This window comes from Salvia splendens, chromosome 15 (assembly GCF_004379255.2).
Source record: "Salvia splendens isolate huo1 chromosome 15, SspV2, whole genome shotgun sequence".
Lineage (NCBI taxonomy): Eukaryota > Viridiplantae > Streptophyta > Magnoliopsida > Lamiales > Lamiaceae > Salvia > Salvia splendens.
In genome coordinates, this window is record NC_056046.1 from 8,724,560 (window position 1) to 8,742,410 (window position 17,851).

General features: G+C 36.8%; 2 protein-coding genes and 1 pseudogene across 4 annotated transcripts; 2 read left to right on the forward strand and 1 right to left on the reverse strand.

The window, feature by feature from the left end:
• Window positions 1-1,473: 1,473 nt before the first annotated feature.
• LOC121767861 (protein NRT1/ PTR FAMILY 4.6-like) lies at window positions 1,474-6,699 on the forward strand. 2 transcript variants are annotated; one of them, XM_042164191.1, is made up of 5 exons: window positions 1,474-1,672; window positions 1,804-1,900; window positions 2,148-2,365; window positions 5,058-5,511; window positions 5,587-6,699. In XM_042164191.1, exons 2-5 carry the CDS (start codon window positions 1,823-1,825, stop codon window positions 6,547-6,549), a joined length of 1,713 nt encoding a protein of 570 aa, XP_042020125.1. In that variant the 5' UTR covers window positions 1,474-1,672; window positions 1,804-1,822; the 3' UTR covers window positions 6,550-6,699. The 2 variants fall into 2 exon arrangements, with proteins under 2 accessions (XP_042020125.1, XP_042020124.1); XM_042164190.1 differs by having other exon boundaries at window positions 1,475-1,672; window positions 5,071-5,511.
• A 69-nt stretch (window positions 6,700-6,768) lies between these two features.
• LOC121766666 lies at window positions 6,769-9,623 on the reverse strand (annotated as a pseudogene).
• Window positions 9,624-10,636: 1,013 nt separating this feature from the next.
• LOC121767859 lies at window positions 10,637-15,496 on the forward strand. Of its 2 annotated transcripts, XM_042164189.1 has the most exons (11): window positions 10,637-10,866; window positions 11,263-11,472; window positions 11,786-11,863; window positions 11,983-12,533; window positions 13,039-13,668; window positions 13,800-13,954; window positions 14,074-14,285; window positions 14,365-14,492; window positions 14,565-14,800; window positions 14,886-14,989; window positions 15,054-15,496. In XM_042164189.1, the coding sequence occupies exons 2-11, from the start codon at window positions 11,382-11,384 to the stop codon at window positions 15,116-15,118; spliced, it is 2,250 nt and encodes a 749-aa protein (XP_042020123.1). In that variant the 5' UTR covers window positions 10,637-10,866; window positions 11,263-11,381; the 3' UTR covers window positions 15,119-15,496. The 2 variants fall into 2 exon arrangements, with proteins under 2 accessions (XP_042020123.1, XP_042020122.1); XM_042164188.1 differs by having other exon boundaries at window positions 14,886-15,496.
• Window positions 15,497-17,851: the final 2,355 nt, after the last annotated feature.

Sequence of the window (17,851 nt, forward strand, 5' to 3'; positions counted from 1 at the left end):
TATATGGAGTACAATAAAATGTGGACTCAAAATTACTAATAATTCTTTATCCTCCATAATCATCAAGGATTCCTCTGTCCTAAGATTTAAAGAAGCAATTCCTATTTATTATATATGTTCATCTATAAAACTAGAACTTATTCACAATATGCCATAAATAAGGGCATCAACGCTTTCACATTTAATATCCATTTTATTTTGGTCAAACGTCACAAAGGTATCATATATCATAACCTCTTTTTCTTAATTACAGTAAGGATTTGATGCTCCCTTTAATCAATTTCATCTCTTCTCCACTAGAATATTCTTATCTCCTATATTAATATGAAGACTATCGCAATAACAAACATACAAAAATATGTGTATTAGTATGTTATAAATCAAATTATCGTCAAATTGGGTAAAAGCGAATTTGATACTATAGATTCATAAATAAAATTCTATGATGGAACAATACCCATTAGGCCATTAGACTGTACATATATGAAGAAATTATCTTTTTGTGATTCACATTTTTGTCACAACACATATGATATAAGCATGCCCGAAAGTGAAATACCAACTCACAAATGAGCTGTATGCTATATATCAAAATTAATTAGTTGAGTTAAATGCAACCTAAGCAATGCTGGTAAGTAATTTCTAATTAAATCTATCATCTTACAAGTTTACGCCTAATAACTTTAGTGTTCTGGATGCCACCACCACAAGGATTGAGTTTTTCTTGGGGGTAAAATATCGATAGTGGAGTTAATTAATTAGGATTGGGATATACATAAACACCGACTATTCTCGATAAGAATTTAATTATTTAACAAAATTGGACATGATACTATAATAGTGATGAAATTTGTAGAATATATATTGGAAAAACATTATCATTTTTTCCTAATTTTTTCTATATATAACATGTAAATACTTGACAAACACCGAATATTTTGGCCTTTCCCACCACTCAACTTGATTATTGGGATAAGACATCATTGTTACTATCTCATTTGAATCACTTTAGTAATTTGGATAGTATTTTTAGGAATAATTATCATTCAAAAAACAACTAGCTCAATCAAATGGCCAACAAGATGATTCCACAAAATCTTTAAATTTTTATCTTAAACTATTTCATTTTAAGTTCAAAAGTATCTCGAGTTCGATCTCACTATTATTATTATTATTATTATTATTATTATTATTACGTTTAATCTAATTTGATTTTGTGAATAAAATTATTATTAGAGAGATTACTAGTTATACTGGAAATAAAATTCATCTTTTAATAGCTGCGGCTTCAAATTTATCCTAGTGACACGTGAGAAAGAGTAAATCATGGGGGGTTTAAATATTTATCGTATAAGAGGTCGTGGACCACCAAAATTACACAAAAGGAATTTGCCATTGTGTGAATACTAGTCCACAAAATTAAATGTGATTTCATCTCATCACATTATAAAAATGATTTGTAGGAGAGAGAAATTTGCTTAAAGGGACTTGGGCCATCTTCTTGAGTTGGACCCTTTTTCCCTAATTTCTCAAAAATCATCTCTCCACCTGATTTCCTTCTCAGCTTCTCTCTTATATATATATGTACACACATAACTCTCCATATAGAGGATCGATCCTTTCTTCCAACTCTTTCAACTTAGATTGCGCAAGAGAAGAGAAATAAGTAATGGTATGAGTCCCCTTTTCTCTCTCAAAATGTTTTAATAAAAAAATTAATCCTTTTTTCATACACTGAAAATCGTAGTACGATGATTTTCTTCAATTTATGTCGGTATGTAATGATTAATTGATCATGAGCAGGAGGTGGAGAACACGTGGCATGGCTATGTTGATTGGAGAGGAAAACCAGCTGCCAAACACAGACATGGCGGCATGCTTGCTGCCTCCTTCGTTTTGGGTACCTCTCTCTTTCATACACACACACACACACACACACAGATACTGTGAAAAGGGATGGGAATTCTCTCATGATCTCTCAACCAACAGATCGCTTTTTAGCGCTTGTAAAACCTTTTCTTTTATTGAAGCCAAAGATATATAGGAAATTGTGATAGTATTTTTTTGTGACATGTATTTTTCTAGTATATAATTAATCACCTCATTATTGCATGTTGTTTCATTTTTTGAATAAAAAATGTGGGCAGTTGTGGAGGTGTTGGAGAATTTGGCGTTTCTGGCGAATGCGAGCAACTTGGTGTTGTACCTTACGCAATACATGCATTTTACGCCGTCTGGATCGGCAAACACCGTTACGAATTTTATGGGAACGGCGTTTCTGCTGGCGCTGCTTGGCGGCTTCTTGTCAGATGCCTTCTTCACCACATACCAAATATTTTCTATCAGTGCACTCATCGAATTTCTGGTAATTTTTGTCTTCTTTTTTATTTTACTTTATTTATTTTGGTGTTTTATTTTATTTTAAATGCCAGATAAATTTAATTTCGTGATGTCACAACATTTAGCTGTTTAGGAGTTGTCTGTATATCAATTAACGCCCACCGAAATCAATTTTTGTTGGGAAATGTGAAGAGATTGGATATAGCTTAGTAAGGGAGTAGTATATTTCGAAAATAAATGCTACTCCATTTCATTAATGTGTATGGTGCCTTTGTGTCAAATTGCCAACATAGTAGTGTAATTTTTTTTTCTTTTACATAGAAGATTTGTGATTATATTTGGTGCTTGCTTTTATATATGAATTAAATTTTAATTCATGAATCTTGTAAATTAAGTAATTTGCAGAACAAATTCTTTGAGGAAAGTTGGAAAAATTGTTGTGACAGCACTTGGCAACTTGCTATGCTTTCTTTTGGTAGCAAGTGATTTTTGAGCAATCTTTATTTTCTTTATTCTTTTTCTATACTTTTGACTATTTTGTTTTTTAATTTGAAACCGCTTTTATTTGTTTATTTAAAAAGTTGAAGAACGACCAAAGTTTGTGATCTTTTGTTGAATAAATCGATAATGAAAACTGTTGAGAACATTTATGGTTTCCTACTCAACTACAATTTGCAGGCTATAATAAAAAAAAATCTACCCAAATTAAAATTTCATAAAATATTGTTCTTTTTCACAAATTAAAATTGTCATAACATATTGTTCTTTTTCACTAATTTAAATTGTCATAAAATATTTTTCTTTCATAAATATTGATTTTTACTATTGAATAATTGCATGAGTTTCATAAAATTGTCATGAAATATCTCGTTATTTAGTTATGTTTATAGATGGTCTTTGATGTTTAGACAAACAAAGGTTAACTAGTAATCTGTGACCATAACTTTTATGAATTTTAGATTGATATACTTTATTAATTTTTACTTGATATTACTCTTTGTGGGTTAATCAGTTATAGCACCAAGGTCATAAAACTTTTTGAAATTTATTTAAAGCTAGCTGGACGATTTTCCTTTCAAGTTATATAAAGACATTAATTTTTTATTTAGCTTGAAATTATGGTTGTGCATCATACTAAAGTTACCCCTCTTCCTAATAAATTCCTATTAAATACTCCTAAGTAATAATCCATATAAGTGTTGTTTTTTTAGAAATCTATTTTTGTAATACGTTTAGAGATGTGAAAGTATAATTTAGCATTACCTTTTAAAATAAAAAGAAAGACGATAAATAAAAGCGGCGAATGATATAAATATAATATAGGTCTCTAGCATTCATTAATTGCAAGCAATGCATTTAGGTACAACTAGGATTAATTGGCCCTATCTTTTTTCTTATTTTATATTTTAGGTTTGTCACATTAAGACAAAAAGACAAACTTCATTTTCTCGACCCTTGATTTGAAGTTTGAAAATATTTTGCTTCCCAATATTAACATTTATGTGCCATAAAACCTAATCTCTTAACCAATGGTCTCTCGCCACTAGTCCCTAATATCTTCACATTCCCTATGCACCACGTAATTCAGACATTTCTCTGACTTTGAGAAAATTTGAAAATCACTTTATCATAAATAATGCTAATTACATGCATTAAATGTTTAGGATGCAATTTCTTGATTGGTTCATACTCCCTCCGTTCCATGTTAATAGAGTCATTTTTCTATTTTGGGAAGTTCCAAGTTAATTGAGTCATTTTTATTTTTAGCAAAAAGTAATTCTTCTTTTTACTTTATTCTCTCTTCATCTCTCTTACTTTACTCTCTCTTACTTTTTTCACCATCCATTTAACACACTATTCTTAAACTCCGTGCCGAAAAGAAATGCCTCTATTAACAAGGAATGGAGGGAGTAGTTTTTAAGATAGCGTTTATTAATTTCATGAAAGTGTTTTTTGTGCACACGTGGCTCTCATTCAGATGGTTGTTAGATTACGCCACGTGCACGTTGTTTGGTGACATGTACATGATGTTTATGTATCAATAGTACATGTCATGTTGTGTAATGTATTTTATAATTTATTTCAATAATTAAGAAATTTATCATGCAAAATCTTGTAATGATATTATGTGGCACCTATTATAAGTGATATGTGATGATAACGACATATTCGTGTACATGTCATCTATACATATTATTTACGTATTGATAATCACCAATGCAAGTCGTTTGTATGCGGGAGTATTGATAGTATTTAGTATGCTAACAAAATCTATTATATAAATTCTTGCTATATTATCTCTGTCAAAGAGGGTCAAGATAATTTTTTCTTAACTCGATGATCCGCATTTAGTCTACATCACATTTTATATTGACAAAGATTAAAGATGCATTATTGTGCGTGTACTATCCCATGGTATGTATAATATGTGCTGCTTTTTTTCTTCTTTTTTTTCTTTTTATCTCGACAAGAATATGTGCTTACTTTTATATAAAAGCAAAACTCCACTTGTAGTAGTTAAAAATAGGCGTACCGCATATTAAAAATAGTTGCCATTTGAAGCCCAAAAAGAATTACTACTACCTAAGTACCAGTTGAAATTCAAAAGGTTATAGTCTATAGATTTTGTTGTATTTGGACCTTTAATTTAGTGACATGCCATTTTATTGTTATGTCTTCCTTAGTGTTACTTCTATCTTTAATATTGTTGGTATAAGCCAACGTGAACAGGGCCTAGTACTACTCACTGTGCAAGCGCAATCAAGCTCCTTAAAACCACCAGAATGTGAGGCCGGCAGCCTGGATTCGCCTTGCCGGCAAGTTCACGGTGCTAAGGCTGCAATGCTCTTCTTAGGCCTCTACTTGGTGGCGCTAGGCGTTGGTGGCATCAAGGGCTCGTTACCGCCCCACGGGGCAGAGCAGTTCGATGAGAGCACCCCACAGGGAAGGAAGCATAGATCCTCCTTTTTCAATTACTTCGTATTTTCTCTGTCGTTTGGTGCCCTCATCGCGGTCACCCTTGTCGTTTGGATCGAAGATAACAAAGGCTGGCAATGGGGGTTTGGAATCTCCACACTCACAATATTGTTGTCTATTCCAATCTTCCTAGCTGGCTCCAAATTTTACAGGAACAAGATCCCTCAAGGAAGCCCTCTCACAACCATATGCAAGGTAACAATTCCTTTTTTTTGATAAATCCACCCCATGATTATAACTAACTAAATTGGTGCAAATTGTGTGAAACAGATACTCATAGCCTCCTTGGTGAACACTGGCACGACCAACGCGGTCACAAGCATGGCCGCGAGCCCTTCTCCAACAACACTCCACGACGAAGGGAACAACAAAGTGGCAACAGAGTCACCACTAATATTCGACTCTCCATCTCAGAGCCTCAAGTTCCTCAACAGAGCTGTTGAGAACAAGCCAGCTTGCACCGTGCTGAAAAGCACGGTGCAGGAACTGGAACAAGTGAAGATTGTACTCAAAGTCCTCCCAATCTTCGGCTGCACGATCATGCTCAACGCCTGCCTGGCTCAACTCTCCACCTTCTCGGTCCAACAAGCCGCCACCATGGACACGAAGATCGGTTCCCTAAAGGTCCCCCCTGCCTCCCTCCCTATATTCCCAGTCGTCTTCATCATGATCCTCGCACCACTCTACGACCACACCATCATCCCATTCGCTCGTAGACTAACCAAGTCCGAGACAGGGATCACCCACCTACAACGAATTGGTGTCGGCCTAATCCTCTCGGTAGTAGCAATGGCCGTGGCCGCGCTAGTGGAGATCAAACGCAAGAGAGTAGCGACCTCCTCAGGGCTGCTCGACTCGACCAAACCCCTACCTATAACGTTCTTATGGATTGCGTTCCAGTACCTATTCCTCGGATCAGCCGACCTCTTCACCCTAGCCGGCCTACTCGAGTTCTTCTTCACAGAGGCGCCTCCCGCCATGAGATCACTAGCGACGTCCCTCTCTTTCGCATCGCTAGCCGTCGGATACTACCTAAGCTCTGTCATCATGTCGATTGTGAACAATGTGACAGGCGATTCAACCCACAAATCTTGGCTCTCAGGCACCAACATCAATCGTTACCACCTTGAGAGATTCTATTGGCTCTTGTGTGTGCTTAGTGGCTTGAATTTCTTGCACTATCTCTTTTGGGCTACTAGGTACAAATACAGATCTGTTGGGTCAAACAAGTAGCATTTTCGACAAACTCAAATTTTGGTCATTTTGTTTAGAGTATGTAAATATGAATCCAATGACTTGCTTGATGCAGTGAAGGACATCATTTTACATACTCTTGTATAATAATCAGTTTCTTGATCTTGAAATGGAAATTGATTCGGCCCATTGTTGAGTTCCCTGTTATTCATGAAATCATTATAAAAAACAATACTGTAAGTAAATTTTTATAAACATTTAAGGAAAAAGGAGAAGCAAGATGGCAGTGAAATCAACACGAGTTTTCTTATCATCTTCCAAAAATCGGCAGAAACAAAAATATTCCACATCAGTCCTCCTACTTCTGAGCCAAACGCTATGACAGGGTACGCCCTGGTGCACCACAAACAGCATATAATAACCCGGCGGGGCAACATTGGCATTTGGCGGCCCGCGCACGGTGACCTTATAATCGAAGGAAGAGAGCTGTTGTACGTTCTCAATGTACAACATGAGCAGCCTCTGATTCATCGCGAACGAGTGCGTGGTGAATGAGGGGGCCACCATTGTCACGATGCACCTCACCACATCCTGAAACAGCCCCAGCCCGAAGCTGATGGCGAATTGCTGACCGTACGATACGACTCCGTCTGCGGGCCCCTCTATCGACAGGATCGAAGGGCGGAGGTGCGAGTACGCCGCGCCGAGATACGGCGGCGCGAACGCCTCGAGGCTCAGCTCCGTAGGGTACTCCACGCCTGTGAAGTTGTACCTCACGTGCGGGTTGCTCCCCCCCCACTAACACGCTGCCATCTGGCAGCAAGGTGGCTGCTGAGTGGTACAGCCTCGGGATCGTCGTCGGGTTCAGCACCGTGAATCCCCGGGTCGGATCTGGCTCGTCGGGTCGGTACATCACCGGATTCAAAACCGGGTCAGACGCGCACTCCCACCCGGCTGAGCCCCGGGCCGCTCCGTTTAGAATGATCACATCTCCGCTTGGGAGAAGCAGCATGTCGGCACCCATCGGCATGTCCTCCATCTCCCATTTTGGGTCCGGATCCGTGACCCGGATCCTCCCTCATGATTTTGCCGCCAAATTGAATATACCTTTCATTGCCTTCAAATATGATCCACCCCACGCGCCGCCGCAAACCATCACATCCACCGCCACAGAATCGTTCCCCCCGTCAGCTTCAGCGGCAGCATCACCGAGGATCCGGTAGCCGGATACGACCTCTTCTCGCCGGGAATTCTCTGACCATTCTGTTATTGTTGTAATCTAACAAAACGGAGCGGCGGTTACCGAAGACGAATAGGTTTCCGTCGGGCAAGAGGTGGAGGAAAGGGTAAAGATTATTCTCTTCCCTGGGATCGGTGGTTTCTTTGAGGAACGGAAACCTAACGGTGACGTTAACGCCGGTGAATTCATTTTTGGGGAAGAATTCGTAGCTGAAAGCTCTTCGCCCGCCGAGGATGATGATGCGGCCGTCCGGTGAGATTTGATCGGAGGCGTACCATCTCTGGACGGTCAAATTCTGTTTCAGCTCGATCCAATCGCACTGGCCGTAGGCGCACGGCATGAAGAGGAGGATTTTGTGTGATCGCCGGCGTGGTATCCGCCTGTTTGAATTAGGGTTCCGTCAGCGTTGACGGCGCCGGAGGAGCACCAGACGTCGGTCAGGACGATGAGCGGGCGGAAGGTATTGGTGGCGACGTCGTAGAGGAGGGAGTGCGCGGAGCAGTCGACGGGGACGGCCTCGTCGTTTCAGCGGCATTCCCCTGGCGGGAGGGTCAGGTTGGAGAGGCCGAAATCGGTGCGGTCGAAAATGATGACTTTGTTGTCGTAGAGAAGCTGCATATGCATTGCGGATATGCCGATTGATTGCTGGAGAAGCATCCACTCGCCGCCGCCGGGGACGGTGGCGGTGGCGGTGGAGTAGTGGGAGATTTGGTGGAGGAGGAGGGAGGTTGGAATGCGCGGCGGGAAGGAGTAGTTGCGGCGGAGTTGGGATGTTGGAGTGTGGAGAGAGAGAAGGGGGAATGTAGAGAGAGATTCTTGGCCGCCATTGAAGAGGTTTCTAGACGTTGGTTTCTTGATTTTGATCACTGAAAATATTGTAGGCGGAATTCATGGTGAATGGAAATCGAAAATTCAAGATTGGCTATATCGTAATCTATTCCTTTTGGAATGATTTTTTCTATAATCGTGTTATTAATGTGAGTTAGTTTTTGAGTTGCGATTCCCTCACTGTGCGAAAGTATCAAAATTCTTTATTATAATTGATTCTAATATATGAGATCATTTCTATTATTACTGGAGTATGTTTCATTTAGATATCAAATTCTTTATTACTCCATAATTGATACTGTGCATTAAAGTGAAAAATAGTGATAGTATCAAGGCAGGCATGCATGCATGCATACATAAAAGTAATTCAGTGTGAACATCCAATAATATATGCAAAACATCCTTTTCTCTCTGATTCAAAGAGTGTGGTCTCACTAGCATAGAATTTGTCGATTCTTAATTAATTGGTCAGAGGATTATATGTGGAATAGTCCATAGGTCTGTCAATGGATATCCTTGATCTAATAAAAAAATCTTTTAATTATCTTTTCAAAGTTTTATGGAGCATTTGTATGATAGAATTTGTATTGTATAATTTCATCTTTAATTGGACATTAATGTGGTATATTCCCATCAGTATATTTGAATTAGACCAAATCTATTTTGTTCTGCATGCGAGTAGCTAAAATATAGTACTATATGGATTAAATTAGCATATCACATTTTAGGTCATGATAGTTGTACTTTAACTAATTAATAGTACTCTGTATATTTTTATCGTTGATACATAAATCAAAATTTTAGAATAGGTGTTAAATTAATACAGTATTTATACATGTTCAATAAAAATTTCTTAAGTTTTTTGATTGAACAATGTATAGAGAATAATTCCTGCATCGGATTGGTTGATTCATCCGCATAATTCAGTTAAACAATAAATAAATAAGTTCTTTAATAGTTAAGTTTATATGTTCACCCCCAAATATTTGGTTATATGTTACTCCATCCGTCCCATAATAGACGACATACTTGGAGAATGACACATAATTTTAAGAAATGTTATTTTGTGTGTTAGGTGGAGAGGGAAAATATTTATATTAATGTGAGATAAGCTTTTAAAAAAAAATGAAATGTGACATCTTTTGTGGGACAAACTAAAAGGAAAAGTGTGACATCTAATATGGGATGGAGGGAGTACTATTTTCAATGAGTATCAAGAATTTCTAAGCATTTATTCGGTATATGAAATTAGAATTGAAATGGATCTATAATTCAATAGAAATGAATTTGAAGAAATTGATTTATAATTTAATTCCAAATCCTTTGTTTGATGAAAATTATATACTCATGTTGTTCCACTTTAAGTGAAACATTTCTAATTCGACACATGATTTTATGTAGGATTGTTTTGTGAGTAAATAGAGAGAAAAAAAGTAAGAGGATATAAAAAAAGAGTGAATATTTAGAAATGTGTTATTTGAGTGAAAATTATATACTCATGTTGTTCCACTTTATGTGTGTGAGCATGCACAGTGTGTGTAGTGTGTAGGATGTGAGTAGTGTGTGTAGCACACGAAGGTGGCTAATTTTATGTTGTAACTAATTGGAATTCCAATTATCTAGTTATGATATGGAATTGAAATTGTAAAATTAAGAAGTGTTATAATTGTAATTCCATTTCAAATTCAAATATTTTGGTGTATCAAATATTAAATTTGAAATTGAAAACTGAAATTTGAATTTAATCAACTTTTTTCAATTATTCTCAATTCCCATGTATGTGTATCCCATTATCTTGAATTCTATTAACATTTCATCTCTATTTTATTCATTTAAACTTGAAAAACAAAAAATATCGCCTCTAGCTTAAGAAAATAGATGTTTGCTTAACAAGAATATCATTTTGCATAATAAAAAAGAGAAGTTCTACCTTGTAATCAATAATTCCTTACTCTCCTTTGAAACGATAGACATAGAGGATTTTTTGGAATTATAAGAACGACAAATTCTATTTTTAGAAACAATAATGCTTTCTTATTTTTCCTAAGAAACGTAAAATTAGCAAACCATTACAAAAGCATAGAAATATTTCCCCTTTCAGAAAATAACGAATTTTTTTTTCGAATGAAGAACACTGGAATTGGAGAAAATTATTCAAATTTGTTAAAAAATTAAATAACTAAATTGCAGTGAGCTCCGGCGATTCACTGTTATCCGGCGAACTTGTGAAAATCCGGTTCATTTATTGAACCGCACCCGCCGTTTACGAAGCGCCAGCTTCCCACGAGGTGAGAATATTCTCGATCACTTTTGATTTTCGCGATCAATTGCAGCCTTCAATTCTCTTTGCTGCATGCGACTTAATTGCCTAATTGAATTGTATAAGACGTATATCACTTAGTTTGCGCCGATTGTTGAATTTAGTTACTTTCTGCGTGATGTTTTATGTTGCTAGTGTAGGTTTTAATGTGTGGAAATAGATTTAGCTCATTGATGATTTTGTGGAAACTATGGTTTTTTTTATGTATATGGCACCCAGCGCTTTGGCAAGTGAGAATACTGGATGAAATTTCATTTTTACAATGAGAATTTGAAATAGAATGTTGGATTTAAATGTCGAGTTAGAGTATTCCTGTGTGTGTGTTTTCTGTCGTACAGTTTGTGAATTTATGTTGGTGTTGCAGGAAGCATTTTGGTGAAGAATTCATCTTTCGCAGCGTTTAATGATCAGATTGTTCTTCAGTAAAAGGATAATGCATTGGGAGATTTAATTGCCAAAGATACATTTCCAGAGAATGGCACCATGGAAGGTCTAAGTGGAAGGGGTTGCTTTCAAATTGATGGCGATATTTATATCCCTGAAGATGATGGATTGATAATCATTACAGAAGATAGTATGGTCTCTTGCTTGATCTTAATCATTCGAATTAGTCAGTTATTCATAAACTATTAATACATGATTAGCAGTAAAATCTTCTTTAAGCTTAAGTTCTCTGTTTCTCTAAGTGAGAAATAAAAGGATATATGAAATTGTTACAAGAGAGTAGAAAGTTAGAGTGTAATGAATTTTGAGCTATAGTTACTCTGAATGTTTCTTCATCAACTTTCATTTTCCATATGATGATTTTGTTAAGTGCGGTTAGTTATATCTTGCAAGCATTAAAATACTTCTCCATGCGGTTTTAACTGCTATTTTGCTTTTCTCAGGAGAATGCCCTGACAATTGGCCAGACGTAGTAGATATACATTCCTACCACACTTTAGATCGTAACTTTGTTCTTGCTGGTATCTGTTCAATTTTTTAATCCCTTATAAGTTATACTCCGATTAACATATTTCTAGTTTTCTCAGATACGTTCAATATGTTGGTTTTGATTATAAATATTTGTCCATGTCCTCGGAAGGTGAACAGGTCCGATTATTAATATGTTTGTCTCCAAATAAGCGTGGTTCAGACACTTTTAGGCCTTCAGAGAATGTGGTTGGACAAAGGTCCTTAAGAGAAAATGAAAAATTTGTAGGAAGTACGAATTCAGTTTTACATTCACAGTATGCAAGCACTGACAAGCAGAAAGATAAAAATGGTGAAGCTAGAGAGAATCCTCATTCACAAAAGAATGCCTCAACTGGTGAATCCATCCCCGAAAATGATGATCAGAGGAAACACACTGATCAGTTGTTACAAAGATTTAAAGATTCTCATTTTTTTGCTCGAATTGCGGAGTCAAATGAACCTCTTTGGTCTGAAAGGAGTGCACAAGAAGCATGTTTCAAGTTAATGGAGACTTGTAAAGAAAAGTTGATAGGAGAGTCTTCAGATACCGCACAGACTCTGAAGAACAAGAATCCTACTACGAGTGTTCTGATTGACAGAGGAGAATTGCATTCCCCCACATCTGGGGGAGTTGCCCGGGGTGCTGCCAAGTGTTGCTCCCTTCCAAATGGAGAGATAGTGGTATGTTTTTCAGAACATGAAAAAAAAAGTTTATACGAGTAGTATTTTGTCTTCTATTTTTTATTTTGTATCCCAGGAAGGTTATAGTTGCCATTGTTATTTCGGGTTTTAGAGGGATACAGAAATAATACATGTTTCCTAGTCTTGACCATGCAAATTTGTAACCTCAATACTGTGGATTAAGCATTTTTAATGGTTAGCATTCTCATTAAGGAAATGTATGATATAGCAGATACATTATGTCTTCTTTGTTTACTAGATAAACAATATTGCGGTGTTTTAGGATCAATCTAAATGTAAAATGAAGTACATAGAAGACATTGTGGCGTCTAACTAGAAGCTGTGATGAGGTGTATACCTTTGTGTAGCATCTGTATACTTTTCTGCTAGTCATGTCTTACATTATGTGTCATGGTTCGTTATGGATCGTCTTTTTTTTTTCTAAAATAATTTTCCTTAAGTTCTATCTGTGACTATTTTCTGTTTCATGTTTGGAAGGATGCAGGTGATTTTACAGGTAAAGGTTGGGGTTGAGTTTATGTCGGATCCGGTCATCGAAATACTTCAGCTTGACAAATATCATGAAAGAAAATCATTTTTTGAGACTCAGCAAGTTCAACCTTCTTTTAATAAAGATCCTTATAAAGAATTGCTAAATTGGTTGCTTCCTGTGAATAATGCTCGTCGATCTTCTGCTCGTCCCTTATCTCCTGAGTCGAATTCCAGTCCCTGCCCAAGTATGCGGAACTCAACCTCAAAACGCTCAGTGTCTGTATCTTCTTCCTCAGAGCTTTTTTCTTTTGGTCATGTTAGGAGTTATTCTATGTCCTCACTTCAGCTAAATAAGGGATTACCAGAAGCTGTGACGAAAACCAGTGCTAGATCAAGCTCCGTCCAAGAAGATCAGTATTCATTTAGGAGTTTTAATGATATTGGGAATAGTGGACATGAAAAGCTACTATCTTTCCGTGGTGTGCCATTAGTGCCCGAAAGATTTTCCATTCAGTGTGGTCTGGAAGGGCTTTTTACTCCTGGAAGAAGGTGGAGGAGGAAATTTGACTTGATACAGCCGCTGGAAATTCATTCCTTTTGTGTTGATTGTAACACAAATGATCTTCTTTGTGTTAATGTAAAGGTGTGAAACCTTTCGTCCTCTATTCTTCACTCTCTCACATATCCCTCATTGCGTCTAGTTAGTTTAGTGGTGACGAGTTTGATCTCTTGCGGATTGAATTGAACGCAATGATATCTAAAATGTTTTTGCAGAATGTTTCTCCTGCATATGTCCCAGATGTAGTGGTGTTCATAGATTCGATAATGGTGGTTTTTGATAAGGTCTCAAGTAGCGGACCACCATTACCTTTACCGGTTACTTGCACTGAATCTGGGAATGACTACAGTTTACCGAATTTAGCACTAAGGTTTTTGTCTGCTTCACATCTGAAATTTGAGTTCTTGCATCAAGGGGATGAGCAAACTTACTCTCCATTTGATGTCAAATTTAATAATGTCGTCATCTTTTTATTTGAATTTTTGACAGGAGAGGTGAAGAGCACTCTTTTATTCTCAAACCAGTAACAACAGTATGGAAGGATCCAAATGTTCAGACCTATAGTAATTTGAGACGGCGTCGCACATCAACTCGAGCTGCTAGATCATGTCCGCTCCCCTTATTCAATACTGAGTGGAAATATAGCGAAGCACCTGCTGTTCAATATGCAGTTCTTGTATCATGTCGATGCAACTATACTGGTATAAAGCCTCAAACTCTGTAATCAGATTACATGGTGAAATGTAAGTCTTTCTTAACAGTATTTTCCCATATTTGTAGATTCAAAGCTGTTCTTTCGGCATCCAGTCAACTGGAAGCCTCATTTTGCAAGAGATCTCTTGATCTCTGTTGCATCTGATACGTCGAGACGAACAGTTACATCTCATGGAACTCATCTACCAGTTCAGGTATGCATGGATTGTAGCATTTTCCCTCTGTTATAAAACCACAAACTTCATATCAAGTGGCTCTAATTTCAGGCTGTATCTGTTCAAGCATCGAATATGACGCTTGATGATCTGACATTGACAATCATGACTCCAGCACCAACACCATCAAAATCACAATTGAGCTCATTTCCAAATCAGGTTAAGGTCTCAAAAGATGGACCACAAGCAGATTCTATTAGCAACCAACTTGCGCCCTTATTTGATGTGACTCCGAGCAGTGATCTGAGCTGCACGCACTTGTGTATGCAGACTAGAGTTCCACTAGGGTATGTCACATTATACTTTCTAACTTTATGCTACTGTTTTCACTTCGTTAAAAACGCCTTCAGAGTTGGTTAACCTGTGCACCAGATGCGTTCCTTCTCAATCCACCTTGGCCGTCAATCTTGAATTACTCCCTATGACAAATGGAATAATAACTCTTGATTGCCTACAAATCGGTGTTAAGGAGAAAGGTAGTGACTTCTCAATCGTGTTTTCCATTTGCTTTATGATTAAGCTTTCATTTGTGTACGACAGGCTGTGCGTATAAGCCAAATCACGCGTTGAAGATTGTTGCAGCTTCATCCACTCCTCTGTTATAACGTAAGATTAACTAAGTTTGTTTGTGCTGCTATTGTGGTGGTGGTCTCTTAACTGTCGTTGTTGCACTCGCGATCTCGACTCAATGCACGAGCTGATTTGAACTAACCGGCATAGATAATTAGTACTAGCAAAACCCGTCGAGTGGTTTATATAGTATCAAGCGACACTTGGTATGAATGTTTTAGATGCAAGTCAGTGTGTGCTCTAAAAGTTCAGCATTTCTTTCAATATTAACATAGTCACCATGTGTAAATTTGATGTATAATGCAAATGGAATGGGATGATTTGCAATATTTCCTTATCTGGGGGAATGATTTGCAATATTTCAATTAGAGGTCAAAATGATGAAGAGATTTGTGACATCTCTACTTTAGATATAGTTTGAGCAACTTTCGCAACATGATTTATATGGTGCAATCACTAAATTCAAGGATTATGAGATCAAATCTCCAACAAATTTGTACATGGAAACACAACTTGCTTCTGCATCACTCAAAGTCCAACTCCAACCTCATTTAATTAGGTGAATCAACAACTGCAGCTCTGACCTTTTTGGCAACATTATGCTCAATTAAATATTATTGTCCTTGCAAATGAGCACGACCCTCTGCAAGTCTGTATCTATCAATCATGAAAATTAACACTTCATCAGAAATGACTAATCATGAACTGATTTTTCGTTAATTGTTGTGATGGTGCATTATCGGGAAAAAAGAGAATTATTGGGTCACAATAGTCAAATTGAGGAAGCAATTGTAGTGGTTTTCTCCACTGAATCTTTTTTATTGAGACAATTCAAGTATTCTGTACGGATGAAGAAAAGCAACCATTTCGAACTTGGGGAGTTTTCAATTAAACTATTAAAGTGGTTAACTGGGAAATTGCATCACACAAGAACCTAGTTCACTTTTCATCGTTCATGTAAACTAGTATTTTGTCACGATATTTTAAACTACAGTACTACTTAGTTTATAAATATACATGATCAATTGCATAAAATAACAGTACTTTTAGTTTTACTCATTTTTCGATTTATAATATGATTTTAATCTTGGCATAGTATGAAATTTACATGTCAATTATTACATGAGTTTATTCCTATTAATCGGTCGATCGAAGTCTGCTTGAACTTCGATAAAACTTAGAACATGTCAAATTGTAAAACAAAAAACTAAGTAAAAGTTATGTATATATATTTATACACTATGGTAGCGTTCGGTTGTCATGACTAATATTATGAGACTATCCATCTAGGATTAAGTTGTAGGGTTCAATCTTATGAACCAAACATGATACTACATATTTAATCATGGAATTTAATCTTGGCAACCGAACACCCCCTATGTAAAACCAGTGTTATGATTCATTTGAGACTGAAAATGAAGGGAAAGAGGAAGCCAAATTGAGGTTAACATTAACAACTTTTTTCTATAATTAAAGTGGGATGTGGACTATCTTATCCAATCATGAGATTTGGAACTCATATAATTAATTACATGAAAACAAATTCTTATTTTTTCTTAACTAAAGAAATTAGAAGATAGTAAGTTATATCAACAAAATAAATTACAATATAATCAAAGGATAGAGTTGTCTAATCATTAGTTTATCAAAATAAACAACAAATTCAACTCAGTACACATCAGCCAGACATTAATCGAATAATGAATTCAGGATGCATGTATGTTGTGATATGTTTAATAGAATATAGATTTGTGTATTGATAATAGTATTTAACTAGCAGAGACAATCGCATAATTTAACTAATCCTATCTGAAACTATGATTTAGCCAAGTAGAATAAGACCGTATGATTCTTCTTATTTCTAGGAAGTAAAATTATAAAATTAAATGAAAAAAGAATTTGAATAAGGCAGCCAATTCCTAAACGGATGACACGTCATCCAAATAGTGGGTCCCACCCAAATTTCTCACATGCCCGAGCTGCCCTTCAACTCCACTTCCCACTCCGTGAAAACTGACCGCTCAATCCCCCCGAAGTGTTTTCCTTTCCAATTTTGCCCCTCACTTTTTCCCCACCCTTTTTTGTTTGGTTGGAGAGAAAAGCACGAGTTATAAATGATATTTTTTCTATCTACATTATCTAGTGTTGCCCACGGTTCGGAACCGCCGGTTCCGGTTTGGTCGAAGGCGGAACCGGAACCGGACCGTGAGGCTATTTCACGGTTCCGGTTCCGGTTCGAAAATCGGCGGTTCCGGTTCCGGTTCGGAACCTCCGGTTTTTCCGGCGGTTTAGGCGGTTCCGGTTCGGAACCGGCGGTTTCGCGGTTCGAATTTTTTTTTTTAATTTGAAATTTGGATTTATACAACAATTTGGAACAAGAGTACAAGACAATGTATAATTCAAATAGAAATACGACGAATAAGGAGAAAATGATATCAATTTTATTGAGTTTGAGTTGTAACGGACAACGATACATTACAATTTACAATACATATACATCTACAACTACAAGTATACAACATACAACAATGTAATATAATTTACAAGTGTCGTCGGACTCGTGAACGTAAATAAAAAAAAACATGAAATGGGGGAAAAAAAATTGAAAAGGGGCTTGAGCTCAACTTAAACTTTCAAAGTTAAAATTTTCAAATTTAAGTTGAGTTGCCTACGTATCCACAATTTTATTGAGGAATCAAAGCCCACGTAGTTCTCTTATTAACACAAGAGTGGGGTGAATGTAAATGAGGATAGAGGGGGGGTATTTA

Excerpts from the sequence above, each read along its gene's own strand:
- LOC121767861 (XM_042164190.1), top strand. Across the intron at positions 1,901-2,147 it reads TGCTGCCTCCTTCGTTTTGG|TTGTGGAGGTGTTGGAGAAT; the intron begins GTACCTCTCTCT and ends AAATGTGGGCAG. Across the intron at positions 5,512-5,586 it reads CTCTCACAACCATATGCAAG|ATACTCATAGCCTCCTTGGT; the intron begins GTAACAATTCCT and ends TGTGTGAAACAG.
- LOC121767859 (XM_042164188.1), top strand. The coding sequence starts at position 11,382 with ATGGAAGGTCTAAGTGGAAGGGGTTGCTTTCAAATTGATGGCGATATT. Across the intron at positions 12,534-13,038 it reads TTCCAAATGGAGAGATAGTG|GTGATTTTACAGGTAAAGGT; the intron begins GTATGTTTTTCA and ends GGAAGGATGCAG. Across the intron at positions 13,669-13,799 it reads TTCTTTGTGTTAATGTAAAG|AATGTTTCTCCTGCATATGT; the intron begins GTGTGAAACCTT and ends ATGTTTTTGCAG.